Below are 16,543 nucleotides of genomic sequence, written 5' to 3'. Positions count from 1 at the left end.
AAAATAGGCTAATGAATGAATGATGATGATGATGATGATGAATGACGATGATGATTATGATGATGATGATGATGATGATGATGATGATGATGATGATATAACTTTTCTTAGCTTTATAATGAATCTTGTTTGACATGTATCTCTGTTTTATTGGCAGTTGGATGTCCCTTGACTAGCATACAGTGGGATATTACTGGACTAGCATACAGTGGGATGTTACTGGACTAGCATACAGTGGGATATTACTGGACTAGCATACAGTGGGATATTACTGGACTAGCATACAGTGGGATATTACTGGACTAGCATACAGTGGGATATTACTGGACTAGCATACAGTGGGATATTACTGGACTAGCATACAGTGGGATATTACTGGACTAGCATACAGTGAGATGTTACTGGACTAGCATACAGTGGGATGTTACTGGATTAGCATACAGTGGGATATTACTGGACTAGCATACAGTGGGATATTACTGGACTAGCATACAGTGGGATATTACTGGACTAGCATACAGTGGGATATTACTGGACTAGCATACAGTGGGATATTACTGGACTAGCATACAGTGGGATATTACTGGACTAGCATACAGTGGGATATTACTGGACTAGCATACAGTGAGATGTTACTGGACTAGCATACAGTGGGATATTACTGGACTAGCATACAGTGGGATATTACTGGACTAGCATACAGTGAGATGTTACTGGACTAGCATACAGTGGGATATTACTGGACTAGCATACAGTGGGATATTACTGGACTAGCATACAGTGGGATATTACTGGACTAGCATACAGTGGGATATTACTGGACTAGCATACAGTGGGATATTACTGGACTAGCATACAGTGGGATATTACTGGACTAGCATACAGTGGGATATTACTGGACTAGCATACAGTGGGATATTACTGGACTAGCATACAGTGGGATATTACTGGACTAGCATACAGTGGGATATTACTGGACTAGCATACAGTGGGATATTACTGGACTAGCATACAGTGGGATATTACTGGACTAGCATACAGTGGGATATTACTGGACTAGCATACAGTGGGATATTACTGGACTAGCATACAGTGGGATATTACTGGACTAGCATACAGTGGGATATTACTGGACTAGCATACAGTGGGATATTACTGGACTAGCATACAGTGAGATGTTACTGGACTAGCATACAGTGGGATATTACTGGACTAGCATACAGTGAGATGTTACTGGACTAGCATACAGTGGGATATTACTGACCTAGCATACAGTGAGATGTTACTGGACTAGCATACAGTGGGATATTACTGGACTAGCATACAGTGGGATATTACTGGACTAGCATACAGTGGGATATTACTGGACTAGCATACAGTGAGATGTTACTGGACTAGCATACAGTGGGATGTTACTGACCTAGCATACAGTGGGATGTCCCTTGACTAGCATACAGTGGGATGTCCCTTGACTAGCATACAGTGGGATGTCCCTTGACGAGCATACAGTGGGATGTCATGAGTCTAGCATAAAGAAACACGAAACTGAAAGAACGTACCGGCTGCCATTTCATCTCCGATAACGTTGCATGTGACTAATGTTGCAAGAGGTTCTGTGTTTTATGGCGTCCTTTCACTTGCGATCATCTTTGTCCAACCATTCCCGACTGCGTAGGAAACATCAACAATTGTCGTCTCAATTACTACTTCTTCCTGCTGGCTGGTATCCAGGCCTTCACTTTGCTGGTCTTCTTTGCTGGCGTCGTCAAAAATGAAGTTGTCAAGCCGCCTGGCGTGGTGGTCGTGAGCTGAAGTCTTCGTGAGGACTCTGTGCGAGGCCTAGTGTCTGTCACACAACCCACAAACACACAGGATATATTTTCTTTGGAGGCCTTGTGAGGCCTCGTGAGGCCCTGTGAGGCCTTGTGAGGCCTCGTGAGGCCCTGTGAGGCCTTGTGAGGCCTCGTGAGGCCCTGTGAGGCCTCGTGAGGCCCCGTGAGGCCTTGTGAGGCCCTGTGATCACCTAGATTGTGAGTAACTGTTTGAATAATATTTCCACAGCAGGAGACGGGTTTTGCAATCACTTCCGTGTGTCTGTCCGGGCCGTAACTTTTTTTACCATTTAAGTTTTCTCATGAAATTTTCACCAAAGCTTTGCTATGAGAATATGCAGAAGGCAAATTCATAATTTGGTCAAAAGGTCAAAGGTCAAGATTGCGTAAAATCTCTAATTTTCACCAGATTGACCTAAAATCTAAAGGACTGGCATATCGGGTCACTGAATTGGTCCACCAATCAAAAGCTCGAAGCTGATTATTTTTCTCGATCTTAAGGTCAAAGGTCAAGGCTGAATAAAATCGTCAAATTTTCATTTTGTATTTTTAAAAACTGTTTTCGTTATTTTGAGCATACGGAGGAAGAAGAAGACGAAGAAGAAGAAGAAAAAGAAGACGTCTGAATACAGACAGATGCGGACTGGCTTTGCATTTTCAGATGCTTTCTTGTTTTATTCTACAAGATTGTTTTATCTTTGCATGAAAATGTACATCTTTTCAAAAGCTTCATGTTCTTGTACACAATACTTAATTTTTGTCTTTGTTATGCTGTTTCAGCCATGTGCCTTTGTCATTTCTCAGGTTACCTTGTAGTTTTGTTTTTTTTTGTGTACAGAATCGAGGCTCGTGTAAGAGCTAACACATTGAACATGAAAACATGCACAGACACATAAAACATACAATGAAGGGAGCGGGAGACAAGAGGGGGAGAGAGAGGGAAGCACAAAAGCACAACAACAGTAGAAAACAGGGACATCGGTAGATCTGTGGGAGGGGGAAGGCTGGGGGAGGAAGGAAGACTCCCACATGGTATAAAACACATGGAAACTGCTAGGACTTCCAGGAAAGAAGTCGGTATTTCAAAAAAGTGTATCTGGGGTGAATTAACGGGGGTAGAAAAGATCAAGGTTTTGGATGGGGGAAGATAAGAGATGGTGATGAACAGCTGTTTTAAAGACTTGGAGGGAGGAGAGGGATTGAAGAGAGGCATATATTGTAGTTTTGGGGCCTTGTTAAAAGTCAAAAGCAGAGCGAGCACGGTAGCAGCATTTCTGGGGATATACTTGTTATATTTACCTTGTTTGTGATTTTTGTCATGACCGTTGATGATGAAATGCCATTCATAAATAATTCATGTTTTGGGAATAATACATCGCCCCTCAAAGGCTTGCACTGTTTATGCATTTATTTGAATTACTGTGTTATTTGAGGTGCTCACAGATTGTGTAGATTGTTTTTGGCATATTGAAAAGCATATCTGCATAACCTTCCATGCTCAGCTGTTCACAGCAGTCCTGACAGACAGGAGTTGGTCATTACTCTTGTGGCACTTATGGACAGTAATGCACCGTACGCAGTACTGCTCTCTCTCTCTCTGTCTCCCTCTGTCTCTCTTTCTCTCTCTCCCGTTCCTCTCTCTCTCTCCCTCTTCTCTCTCCCCCCCCCTTCCTCTCTCTCTATCTCTCTCTATCTATCTATCTCTCTCCCCTCCCTCCCCTCTCTCTCCCCCCTTCCTCTCTCTCTCCCCCTTCCTCTCTCTCTCTCTCTCTCTCTTTATCTTTCCCCCCTACCTCTCTCTCTCCCCCCCTCTTACTCTCTCTCCCCACCCTTCCTCTCTCTCCCCCCCCCCCTTCCTCTCTCTCCCCTCCCCTTCCTCTCTCTCTCCCCCCTTCCTCTCTCTCTCTCCCCCCCTTCCTCTCTCTCTCCCCCCCTTCCTCTCTCTCTCCCCCCCTTCCTCTCTCTCACCCGCTTCCTCTCTCTCTCTCACCCCTTCCTCTCTCCTTCCCCCCCTTGCTCTCTCTCTCTCCCCCCTTCCTCTCTCTCCCCCCCTTCCTCTCTCTCTCACCCCCTTCCTCTCTCTCCCCCTTCCTCTCTCTCCCCCCTTCCTCTCTCTCTCCCCCCTTCCTCTCTCTCTCCCCCCTTCCTCTCTCTCTCCCCCCTTGCTCTCTCTTTCCCCCCTTCCTGTCTCTCTCCCCCCCCTTCCTCTCTCTCTCTCTCCCCCCTTCCTCTCTCTTTCCCCCCTTCCTCTCGGTCTCTCTCCCCCCTTCCTGTCTCTCCCCCTCTTCCTCTCTCTCTCTCTCTCTGCCGTCCACTTTCTACAGCCCCTTGTCAGGCGGTAGTTGCATTCCCAATGTTCTCCATGACGCGACACAGGAGGCTTCCTTAAGTGCCGGGATCAGGTAGGCCGGGCACGAGCGCTCGTGTGCATCGGATCCGAGCAGGGGCTTGGTTAAAAGATTGCCAAGGCCTACCGGGTGTCTTGTCCTTGCCAGAGCTGGAGGCTGCCCTTTTGTCGAGCCACTGCACACAATTGCCGCTTTCTGGCAGCCATTCCACTTTGAATGAAGAGCTTCTTTAGGCGTTGGAGACGAAATTGATTTGCTTCAATGCCCTGCAAGTTTCATTGGGCCTGGATGGAGGAGACGAGGCCCACATAGTGATGGCCCCTATGCCTCTAAATGCCGGTTATACTGAGCGGCTAGATATAGATTCTAGGGGACAGGCCTCAGGCACTGATGAAATGAGCTCTTCATGATGCTTAGTTAACTGTCACATTTAGTTTGTAGTGAGCGACGGCCACACGCGTGGAGCAGCTTGTGTATTAAGATTAATTACTGGTCATTTACTTCGACTGTTCACCATTCTTTATGAAGCTGATGAAATCCCAAACTTTGGATGAATATCCCTTGTGTACATGGTTTGAATGTTGCAGAATGGAACGCTGAATTGCGTGGCGCAGGAGAAAGTTTAAATAAATCATGCTGTGGGTTCCAAACTTTTCTGTGACTTGCTGTCTCGACTCGCATTGTTTTACCTTTTTAAACAAAAAATACCCCAAAGTATTGTCACGTGACTGGAGGTCAAGACGGCCCATGGCGAATTGGGAATTGTTAGCCATGCCATGTAAGAGTACAGCGGTGTGCTGCTTCCTCGCTCACCCCTCGGAGATGATACACTTACTCAACTGAACATAAACATTCAAACATCAGGGAAACGCAAAAATGGCTGCGACATCGTACGTTGTAATATAATCAAATTGCATTCGACTTAACATGCAGAAAATGGACATTATAACAAGGGACAGAGGAATTCACGAACGGACTTGGTCACTGAAAGCCAAAAAGGCTAAACCCGTCTCCATGTGACGTCTCCATGTGACGTCTCCATGTGACGTGTAAACAATTCAAAAACGAGATGGTATTCATGGGATATTTACCCCGCGCAGTCCACTTGGTGCGAGCCAAGTCTTCTGGTTTTTTTCTTTGATCCAATATGGCTGCCAGACAACGTGACCGATGACATCACAAATGTACGTTCTCCAATATAATTGTTGCGCAGATCAATGCTCAAGAAATTTCAAACTGATCGGACTGTGTTGTACGTGTCTAATTCTGATGTCATCGTTAAGGCAGCAACATCAGGTGTTGTGCACTTTGTTGTTGTGCACCTTGTTGTTGTGCATGCTTGTTGTTGTGCACCCTGTTGCTGTGCATGCTTGTTGTTGTTCACCCTGTTGTTGTGCACCTTGTTGTTGTGCATGCTTGTTGTTGTTCACCCTGTTGTTGTGCACCTTGTTGTCCCAAACAACATCTCGTGTATGTTGTGCGCCTTGTTGTTGTGCATGCTTGTTGTTGTTCACCCTGTTGTTGTGCACCTTGTTGTGCATCTTGTTGTCCCAAACAACATCTCGTGTATGTTGTGCACCTTGTTGTTGTGCACCCTGTTGTTGTTGTTCACCCTGTTGTTGTGTACCTTGTTGTTGTGCATGCTTGTTGTTGTGCACCTTGTTGTTGTGCACCCTGTTGTTGTGCATGCTTGTTGTTGTTCACCCTGTTGTTGTGCACCTTGTTGTTGTGCATGCTTGTTGTTGTGCACCCTGTTGTTGTTCACCCTGTTGTTGTGCACCTTGTTGTTGTGCACCCTGTTGTTGTGCACCTTGTTGTTGTGCACCCTGTTGTTGTGCATGCTTGTTGTTGTTCACCCTGTTGTTGTGCACTTTGTTGTTGTTCACCCTGTTGTTGTGCATGCTTGTTGTTGTGCATGCTTGTTGTTGTGCACCCTGTTGTTGTGCATGCTTGTTGTTGTTCAGCCTGTTGTTGTGCACCTTGTTGTTGTGCATGCTTGTTGTTGTGCACCTTGTTGTTGTGCATGCTTGTTGTTGTGCATGCTTGTTGTCCCAAACAACATCTCGTGTATGTTGTGCATACACGAGATTTATAGTTCCCAAACAAAGGATAGTGGAGACGTGAACCAAGTTTTGGGCTCACCAAGACGACACACCTCATCATCATTTATTTGTGACAATGAAACCAAATACGTTTATATAACATAATACCACCCCTTGATTTGGTGAAGCAGCAAAGCACAGTTTGTGTCACAACAGCCGAAACTACACAACCTGTGAGCAACAATGGTCGTCTGCCACCCAACACATTGTCTCTGCCCTGATGCTCACCAAACAGGACGTGGTATTGCGTCCAGAAATCATATGTATGAAAACGGTCGAACGTTCCAACCGGGTTGCCCAGGGCTGAGCGACCACATCAGTACCATGCCCAGAAACTTCCCGCCAGGTCCTCGCGTCCAAAGCTGACTGTCTGTGATAAGGCCGAATGCCTCAACTCTGTGTTTGCTTCAAGATCTTATGTCCCAAACGCATCCCTCTCTGTACCCACCTCACCCAGCTTCTCCTGGACTCTGTGTCCTTCTCTCCCGACAAAGTGGAGAAGTTTCTGTAAAACCTCGACTTGGTATACCTGAGCTCCTCACCACATACAAGGCTTTCATCCGCAGCTCAATGGAGTACTGCTCTCTCCTCTGGGCCGGTGATCCTGCCTCACACCTAGCTCGGCTTCACGCTGTTGAAACCAAAACTTTCAGAATCATTGGAATCTCCTGCGATGAAGCTAACTCCGAGGGCCTTTCACTTACTCACCGCAGGCAGGTTGGTGGTCTTTCCGTCTTCTACCGACTCCTCTCCGGCCTTGCTCCCCCAGCTCTCTCTGGGCTCTGTCCCCCAAATATTCCTACAGGTCGCACAAGATCTGCCTGCAACCCTCTTCTGGTGAAACTGCCAAAATCAAGACTCTCTGCTCACCTTCACTCTTTCATTCCCCTTTTCTCCCACCTCTGGAACAAACTCCCCCACTCCCTTCAATCCCACTCCTCCCTCCAGGTCTTTAAAACAGCTGTTCACCACCATCTCTTATCTTCCCCCATCCAAAATCTTCATCTTTTCTACCCCCGCTAATTTCACCCCAGATCCAACTTTTTCAATCTCCAACTAACTTCCTGAAATCCCCTGTGGTGTCCATCGTGTTTATGTCGTGTACCCCTCCCCAGCCCTCTCCATTCCACAGATCTCCCGCTGTCCCTGTTCTATATTGTTGTTGTGCTTCCCTCTGTCTCCACCTCTTGTCTCCCGCTACCTTTATTACACGTTCTATTTGTTAGCTCTTACACGAGCCTCGACTTATTATACCAAAAAAAGTTTAAGTTGAGATTAATTTGAGGATCAGATATTTTTTGACCACAGTTATCTTCATCAGGCAGACAGTGTCCTTAAAGACAGATTTAAATGGTCACAAGTAAAGGATGCGGCCCAGCTTCCGCCTTCATTTGTGTGTCGTCCCTTGGATGGACGTTAAACATGGAGTTCCTGTCTGACAGCATTAGCAGGACATTAAAAATGCCACTGTGCCCTTCGCGAAGAGTAGGTGAACTATCACCGGCACCAATGCAAAATCCCTAAAAGGGGACACTGCATTAGCAGCACAGCTGCGCTCCCAGCAATGATTCAACCAGAAGTCCCAGGCCACATAGGAAGTTAATGAATGATACACGTCATGAATGGCTATTTGTGGCCAATCCAAGCTGTCCATGGTTTGGTGCTTCTTCTTCTTCAGCTGGTTTTTTGCTGATGTTGTTGTTGAGCAATGGCTGATCAACTGTAATGGAGCAGTTTCTCCATCTTCCTTTTTGTTTTTCCTCCACACGCTTCTTCTGGTAAGGGCTGATGCACCTTTTCTACGATAACAATTATTTGCCTCCATTATCGAACGCTTGTATGAGTTTCTTCAGTGCAGGAATTTATTGCTACTGGTTATGTTATGTATGTTTATTCCAAAAAGAAACAAACATTCGGATTTATCATTTTTATTTTGAAATTTTCAACTTGCACAGGGCGTGAGGAGCATTTGCGACCGATTATATAATGCGCACCGTGATGTCCGTCCGTGCGTTCGTCTGTCTCCCATTTCCGGTGGCCACGTGTTTGAAAAGCTGCACACACAGGCAAAGCTGAACATTCAAACAGAATAAGAGCATAACACCAAATAAGATGCATTTTAAACGTATAAATAACATGGAATCGCAATTTGTTCAACCGTGCATTAAGTGAAGACCTGAGGATTATCACAAAGTTGAACAAACCATGTCAGTGTTGTTAATAGCAGAAGCCTATGCTGAAAGTGCGAGGAGCTCAGAGCTATTCACGAAGTCAGTTGCAACAACAAAGCAAGAGACAGAGCAACATGGCCTCAACATGGTGAGGCTTGTGCCCAGCAGTGGACTGAAAATAGCGGATGACGATGATTCTGAAAGTGTTTGACCAAAGGTTGCGGTGCAAGGCGATCATTGGATTAAAGGAAAAGCTCCATTTAGCATTGTGACCGAGTTTAAAAATAAACTTCAAAGGTCCAAAATAAACTTAAATGGGATACTCAGTAGACTCGATGAGGTAATTCGTTAGGGGAAATCTGAGAAGCACAAGGAGGGAGGGAGAAGTCTGAACCAAGATAAAGGAGGGGAAATGGAGAGAGAAAGGTCAGAGAAGGGACAGAGAGAGGGAGGGGAGAGGGAGAGATAGGGAAGAGGGAGAGAGAGGGAAGAGGGAGAGAGAGGGAAGAGGGAGAGAGAGGGAAGAGGCAGAGAGAGGGAAGAGGGAGAGAGAGGGAAGAGGGAGAGAGAGGGAAGAGGGAGAGAGAGGGAAGAGGCAGAGAGAGGGAAGAGGCAGAGAGAGGGAAGAGGGAGAGAGAGGGAAGAGGGAGAGAGAGGGAAGAGGGAGAGAGAGGGAAGAGGCAGAGAGAGGGAAGAGGGAGAGAGAGGGAAGAGGGAGAGAGAGGGAAGAGGCAGAGAGAGGGAAGAGGCAGAGAGAGGGAAGAGGCAGAGAGAGGGAAGAGGCAGAGAGAGGGAAGAGGCAGAGAGAGGGAAGAGGCAGAGAGAGGGAAGAGGGAGAGAGAGGGAAGAGGCAGAGAGAGGGAAGAGGCAGAGATAGGGAAGAGGGAGAGAGAGGGAAGAGGGAGAGAGAGGGAAGAGAGAGGGAAGAGGGAGAGAGAGGGAAGAGGCAGAGAGAGGGAAGAGGGAGAGAGAGGGAAGAGAGAGGGAAGAGGGAGAGAGAGGGAAGAGGCAGAGAGAGGGAAGAGGCAGAGAGAGGGAAGAGGCAGAGAGAGGGAAGAGGCAGAGAGAGGGAAGAGGGAGAGAGAGGGAAGAGGCAGAGAGAGGGAAGAGAGAGAGGGAAGAGGCAGAGAGAGGGAAGAGGGAGAGAGAGGGAAGAGGCAGAGAGAGGGAAGAGGGAGAGAGAGGGAAGAGGCAGAGAGAGGGAAGAGGCAGAGAGAGGGAAGAGGGAGAGAGAGGGAAGAGGGAGAGAGAGGGAAGAGGCAGAGATAGGGAAGAGGGAGAGAGAGGGAAGAGGGAGAGAGAGGGAAGAGGGAGAGAGAGGGAAGAGGCAGAGAGAGGGAAGAGGCAGAGATAGGGAAGAGGGAGAGAGAGGGAAGAGGGAGAGAGAGGGAAGAGGGAGAGAGAGGGAAGAGGCAGAGAGAGGGAAGAGGGAGAGAGAGGGAAGAGGGAGAGAGAGGGAAGAGGCAGAGAGAGGGAAGAGGCAGAGAGAGGGAAGAGGCAGAGAGAGGGAAGAGGCAGAGAGAGGGAAGAGGCAGAGAGAGGGAAGAGGCAGAGAGAGGGAAGAGGGAGAGAGAGGGAAGAGGCAGAGAGAGGGAAGAGGCAGAGATAGGGAAGAGGGAGAGAGAGGGAAGAGGGAGAGAGAGGGAAGAGAGAGGGAAGAGGGAGAGAGAGGGAAGAGGCAGAGAGAGGGAAGAGGGAGAGAGAGGGAAGAGAGAGGGAAGAGGGAGAGAGAGGGAAGAGGCAGAGAGAGGGAAGAGGCAGAGAGAGGGAAGAGGCAGAGAGAGGGAAGAGGCAGAGAGAGGGAAGAGGGAGAGAGAGGGAAGAGGCAGAGAGAGGGAAGAGAGAGAGGGAAGAGGCAGAGAGAGGGAAGAGGGAGAGAGAGGGAAGAGGGAGAGAGAGGGAAGAGGCAGAGAGAGGGAAGAGGCAGAGAGAGGGAAGAGGTAGAGAGAGGGAAGAGGTAGAGAGAGGGAAGAGGGAGAGTTTAACTTAAACTTTTCCTGTCAATGTGGGCGTGTACGTTTGCTAGTAAATAATCTTACAGACTTTGAGTACTTGATGAAAATTGCTTTTAAATATTGGACATTTTGCTTTACTTTGACCCAAAGTCTCGGAGCACGTCATTCCAATGTGACGCGACGGACTCAATCCCCTGAATGATAAACGGTGTCGTCACCATTTACACTCGGTGATCAGAAAAGGTAAATCCCACACAGGGAATATATGTAGGTGTCCAGTTGTGGAAACCTGAGAAGCACAACCAGGTTAAATGGAGATTTCATTTGAGGATGAAGTCTCAGCAATGGTTTGACCAAATAATGGTAGAACGGAGTCTGATGAGTCTCGACATTCGCCATGTTCAAGGGATGGTGGAAAGAGGGGGGGTTACAGGGGGTAAAGTGAATCTGTGATTGCAAGCGCAAGTCGTCAAACTCGTCCATCATTCCTCGTGACGGTCTCAATGCGTTAACGACGGAAATAAAAGAAAAACATCTACATTAAATTTATCCTTCAAGTGAACTTCTTTGTTCAACACAAACCAACAGCAGTCATCCTTTTAACAATCCCTTTGTTGTTTCCATCTTGGCGCATCGCCAATGTTTCCCATCAGGATCCCTCGTTCCGTTGCCGTACTTTCTTTTGATCCGTACATCGTTTTTGTTCTGCATTCGTTAAATGTACAACAAGGTAATGACGTGTGTGTGTGTGTGTGCGTGCGTGTGTCTGTTTTGCCTTGAGCTTGATGATCATTGCAGGTGTTGCCACTGCAGACCATATAATTTCTTCAAGGGGTCCTCCGAACCGAATATTCCTTGAGTGATGGGACCTTTACGTCTGACGATGAATTCCTGTTTGCACAATTTGAATACGGTACGTTGGAGTAACTTTGCACTACCTAGAACGGTATTAAGGCTTACGGATAACGCAGACGACTGAAGTGGAGAGGTACCACAAGCAACTCTGCCGGAAGTAATCACAGAAATGGAAAGCACTCGGTCGATGACCCAGTCGGTGCTTCCCTGACCGCAATTGCGTGCACTGGAGGTCTGTATTTGAGTGTAGCTTCTCCGGTAATGGAAACATGTTTACCTTTTTAAATCCAGCCTTAGATTGAAGGGCTGCACTGTTAACGGAGCTACGGTCTCATGTGGGGCAACCTCCCCACATCACATGCTACCCCTCTCTCTGCCCTTTCCCTCTCCCTGCCCTTTCCATCTCCCTGCCGATTTCCTCTCCCTGCCCCTTCCCTCTCTCTACTCCTCCCTCTACCTCCTCCTCCCCTCTCTCTGCCCCTTCCCTCTCCCTGCCCCTTCCCTCTCTCTGCCCCCTCCCTCAACCTCCTCCTCCCCTCTCTCTGCCCCTCCCCTCTCCGTGCCCCTTCCCTCACCCTTCCCTCTCCCCTCACCCTTCCCTCTCCCTGCCCCTTCCACCACGAGCACCCAAAATACGTTCTTTGGTAACCCAGTATGTTACGGTCGACTAGTTGTGAATTTGCCCCACGTTTGATGCTGTTTAAAGTTTTCTCATTAACAAGTGTTTGTATTTATTTATTTACCCACTCGTGTGAAATTACGTTGCTTAAAAAAAACCATTTCCTGCTGTTCTCTCAATCCAGGCTCATATGTGGTGCAATAACCATAAAGGTTTCCTGATCGATCGAAGGCTTGCTTCTGGTTGTTTGAATGGGAGGATCGTCACCTTTGGAGTGTTTCTATGTTATTCGCGTGATGCTATTTCTACAGAGGATGACATTTGTTGAAAGCCGCGCACCACAAGGAACACCAGTAGAGGGACGCAACGTGATCGAGAGAAGAGGCCACTTGTGATCTCCATCCCAAGGCACCATGGCACAGAGTCCTCGTGACAGCAGGTGAGAGCTTGGCCATTGTGAACCAAGAAAATGCCACAAAAGAAACAAAATCCACTCCAAAGTATTTGTAAGATCATTTGTTCATTGGCCACTAAGAGCTGCTATCCACAATGTTAACTGGTCTACCGTCGGTGGCAATACTAAAATGATTATTCTTGTTTTCAACATCAGCAAAATGGATCTGTGCGTGCGTGCGTCCATCCGTGCTTGCGGAGGCATAAAAAGTCAGCAGAAGATTTTCCATTTCCACGTTGTAACGTTAGTATGTAGTCGTCGGCAGCAGATTTTCATCACAATAACTTGTGAACCGCTGAAGACGTTTTGACCAAAAATTATACAAGTATGTACTATATATAAAAAAGATGAACTGATTTGATTATGGGGTCAAAGGTCAAGTGACCATCAGCTGAAAATGAACGACTGAAGGGATTTACACCAAATTTGGCACAAGTATGGCATGCGATACAAAGATGAACCAATTCAATTTTGGGTTCAACAGTTCAAAGGTCTTCTCCTTCTTCGTTTGTATGCAGCACAAGGTTGCAGGGTAGCATCATTGGCTGAGGGCGCGCCTATGCCGCTGATGCGATGCCCTCTGGTGGTTAGACCAGGAATTTGTAATTTGTTCATGGTGCCAGCGATAGCTCACCTACTCCTTGCGAAGGACACAATGGGATCTTTAACGTCCAACAACTAATGACAGCAGATGGGATGCCCAATTTAATGTCCATAGTTCAAAGGTCATGTGCCCTTTGAAAATCATTTTGCAGATGTTTTCTCTTCTACTTATCTTCCACTTACCGTGTGTTGACATCTAATGTGTGCCGGCCACCAGACGCAGAAGGATGTCAGCCGGTCGACGTTCGATGCTTTACCTTCACCGAGCAATCTCTGTTGGTGAAAACCGACCAAAAGTAACAATTTCAACTTATGCAGAGAGAGAGAGAGAGAGAGAGCGTGAGAGAAAGAGCGAGAATGTGTGAGAGCGAGTGTGTGTGAGAGCGAGTGTGTGTGAGAGCGAGTGTGTGTGAGAGCGAGTGTGTGTGAGAGCGAGTGTGTGTGAGAGTGAGAGTGAGAGTGAGAGAGGGCGAGTGAGAGAGGGCGAGAGAGAGAGGGCGAGAGAGAGAGGGCGAGAGAGAGAGGGCGAGAGAGAGAGGGCGAGAGAGAGAGGGCGAGAGAGAGAGGGCGAGAGAGAGAGGGCGAGAGAGAGAGGGCGAGAGAGAGAGGGCGAGAGAGAGAGAGAGAGAGAGGGCGCGAGAGAGAGAGAGCGCGAGAGAGAGAGGGCGCGAGAGAGAGGGCGCGAGAGAGAGAGCGAGGGAGAGGGCGAGAGAGAGGGCGAGAGAGAGGGCGAGAGATACTTGAAAGGCCCGTGTTGCGTACATGTTCCCAGTTATGAAGTAAGAAAGCCACATAAATTCTTGTTTAATGTCTGTCGGTCGTTGCCGTGTTTTTTATTTATTTATAAAATGTACAAGCAAATGAGAGTAATTGAACTTCTACTACCATGCAATTGTAATGTTTGTACAAACACTTAGAGAATCTCTCTGAATTAAGATGCTTAAAACGGTCAAACTTGTCTGTTTGTACAAAAAAGAAAAACTCTCGGAAATCATTGCAAGGGCCGGATACAAAAAATAGGAATGCAACGTTTGAAGAGGTCACCATATTGTTGTCAATTGTTTGTCCAGATTGTCGAAAGGACACGCTAAATTCACTGCTACATTTGCTTTAAAGGGTTGTTACCATTTCAGCCAGAAGTCGACTTGTACGTACCCACGAGGGAAGGTTCAATGATATTGTTCTGCAAAAGTTTCACATCAATCAGTTACGGACAGTTAGGTGAGGGCCTAACTGACCGACAAAACAAAGTAGTGGATATGTTGCTTAATAAATCTAATTTGAGAGAGAAGAGGAGGTAAGAAGAAACAGAAATGCACATCAACTGTTTAACAGGTGATTTCTTTTCACACGTTGCTACAGAATGCGATTTCCTCTCCCGTCCTCGCTTAAGAAATGGCAATTACAATGGCTGCATGTTCCTCGCTCATGGACAAGCACTAGCCAGATTTGTGTGTTTTTTGATCCTTTCGTACAAAATGGGCATTACAAATAAAGCAAATGGTTCACAACAGGAGTCTTTCGTTGTTCAAGAGCTGTCCACCATGCTGTGAATGTACCTGCTCAGTCCCTCGGCCTCTCGAAAGCCCGTGTCCAAGCAAATCCATTCGATGTCTCTCTCCCTGCCCGGATGGCCCCTGCCAGGTCGTTGTGGGCTGTGCGTGTCTGCAAATATGCTGAATTTGACCTGCTTCCGCTGGCTCACGGGAGACCGGGTACCAACCTCTGTGCAAGTCTGTGGAGGTTCATCGGGCCTCCTAGTCATCGAAGACGATGCCCTGGACATCGGCCACCTTCCACTTTTGCTGGAGTTATTCCGACCTCCCGATGTACTTCGACTGGTACCACCGGAGGCGATGGCACAACTTTTTCCATCACCCTCGGTCGGTGGTGTACCGGCTAACTCCAGCCAGTCGTGGGGACGAGGGTTGAGGAGTTCATCTTGGCCACGTGTCGGAGGCTTGCAACGCGAGCGCACGGCAAATGCGACACAGTTTCCCAGAAAGAGGAGAATGGCGAAGCAGAAAACGCTCAGTAACACGTACATGCCAATGTGCAAGTTAGATAGGCCGTGCGGTGGCACTGAAGCGAGGTCGCTATTTTTGGAATCGGTACCTGCGACTCCAGGCTTGGAATGTTTATCATCAACGATGGGTCTCGCGGTGTCTTTTACTTTGGCAGGTCGTTTGTGGCCATCGTGCAAAATTTTTTGCACTTCCGCATCTGTTCGACCACTCCCTTCGGAATCGTTGCCCACACCGTTCCGTACACCTATGGCATGATTGTTGTCTTGCTCCATATTCACAAAAGCGGTACTATTGGAGGATGCAGCAGAAGTGATGATCTGCCCAACAGTTTTATTTTCAAAGGCAACCGTCACGTTGACAGTGGTGCTAGACACCATGCTCTTCCGCTTCATCTTTCGGCACACATTGCAGATCCCTAATGTCACGTGTAGTAAACTGACACCACTTTCCTTGGATCCGGAAATTAATCGAGGCCAAGGTGATCCGACTTGCCCGCCGACTGCCTTTGACGTCACAAAGGTCGGTTCAAGGGATTTAACCGAAAGCATGTAGTCAGCAGGATTGAAAATATCCAAAGGTGCTGCGGTTCCATCGCTGAACTGCAGCCACACAGACAGGATGCCCTCCTATGGTGGTGGGCAGCATGACAAGTTAGTATTGCATGCCAAACATTGTAACAAGTTGGTTTTGAACATTTTCATAATTTTAGAATCTTAGAGGAGGAGGACTTTTGCAAGGATTAGAGGACATCTCCAAAAGGGAATTATGCAAGTTTACATGTAAACATCAGTTTTGAGACCTCAGCAAGACGCTTTAAATAGCAGAGCTTGTTGCCAAATTTCATACTGAGACTCCACACATACACATTCACAACTATATATATATATATATACTGTATTTTAAACTTTTAGTCTTGTTATCCTTTCTTAACAGAGGTTTTCTTACTGTAAATCATCATTTAAGACTTTAAGTGCTGATTTCAAAGGTGACCTTCATACTGTTGATGGGTGGACAACAACACCTGAGCCTTCTGCCAGTTCTGTTGACAATTCAATGCTTGTCTTGTTTTATTCCTTTAAGAATATTATCTTCAAGTATTGCTCATCCTTGTTAGACATCTTTTCTGGGTCCGTCCAATCCTAAGTTTGTCAATTACTGATAATTTCCCTCTGTGCTTGTTGATTGTGCTTCGGATACCACACCTTGAAAATCGAGTGATGTGAGCTGTTTCCCTCAACATTTTCATGCCTCCGTCGACAAAGTCCGTGATAGGTGTTCGTTACCGCAATAACTTGAGAACAGCTGAAGGGATTTAGTCAAACTTGGTGCAGGTATGTATAATGAGGTAAAGATTAACTCATTAGATTTTGGGTTCACGAGGTCAAAGGCCAAAGGTGAGAGGTCATGTTTGGTAAAAATCCTGTTATCACGATAACTTGTGAACCAGTGATGGGATTCTGACCAAATTTGGTAAAATTGTGTGGAATGATGAAAAGATGAACTGATTAGATTTTGGGGTCAAGAGGTCAAAGGTCAAAGTCTGAAAGATGTCTATAACTCGAGAACGGCTGAAGTAA

General features: G+C 47.0%; 2 protein-coding genes across 2 annotated transcripts in view; one reads left to right on the top strand and one right to left on the bottom strand.

Moving 5' to 3' along the window:
- LOC137439880 (solute carrier family 15 member 4) overlaps positions 1 to 4,841 on the top strand; it is a 132,717-nt gene extending 127,876 nt beyond the window's left edge. The window contains exon 8 of the mRNA XM_068136078.2: positions 1,676 to 4,841. Within this exon, the coding sequence (XP_067992179.2) occupies positions 1,676 to 1,812 (137 nt within the window). The 3' untranslated portion in view covers positions 1,813 to 4,841. The remainder of the gene's footprint in view (positions 1 to 1,675) is intronic.
- Positions 4,842 to 13,745: 8,904 nt separating this feature from the next.
- The window catches only part of LOC137439879 (transmembrane protein 132C-like), an 862,966-nt gene continuing 860,168 nt past the window's right edge, over positions 13,746 to 16,543 (bottom strand). Inside the window, exons 9-10 of the mRNA XM_078768431.1 lie at positions 14,499 to 15,592; positions 13,746 to 14,122 (exon numbers count right to left, since the gene is read on the bottom strand). Coding sequence (XP_078624557.1) covers positions 14,050 to 14,122; positions 14,499 to 15,592 — 1,167 coding nt within the window. The 3' untranslated portion in view covers positions 13,746 to 14,049. The remainder of the gene's footprint in view (positions 14,123 to 14,498; positions 15,593 to 16,543) is intronic.

This window comes from Myxine glutinosa, chromosome 14 (assembly GCF_964187855.1).
Source record: "Myxine glutinosa chromosome 14, kmMyxGlut1.1, whole genome shotgun sequence".
NCBI lineage: Eukaryota > Metazoa > Chordata > Myxini > Myxiniformes > Myxinidae > Myxine > Myxine glutinosa.
The sequence above is the reverse complement of the archived record's forward strand: the minus strand, read 5'-3'. Positions and strand labels throughout refer to the sequence as shown.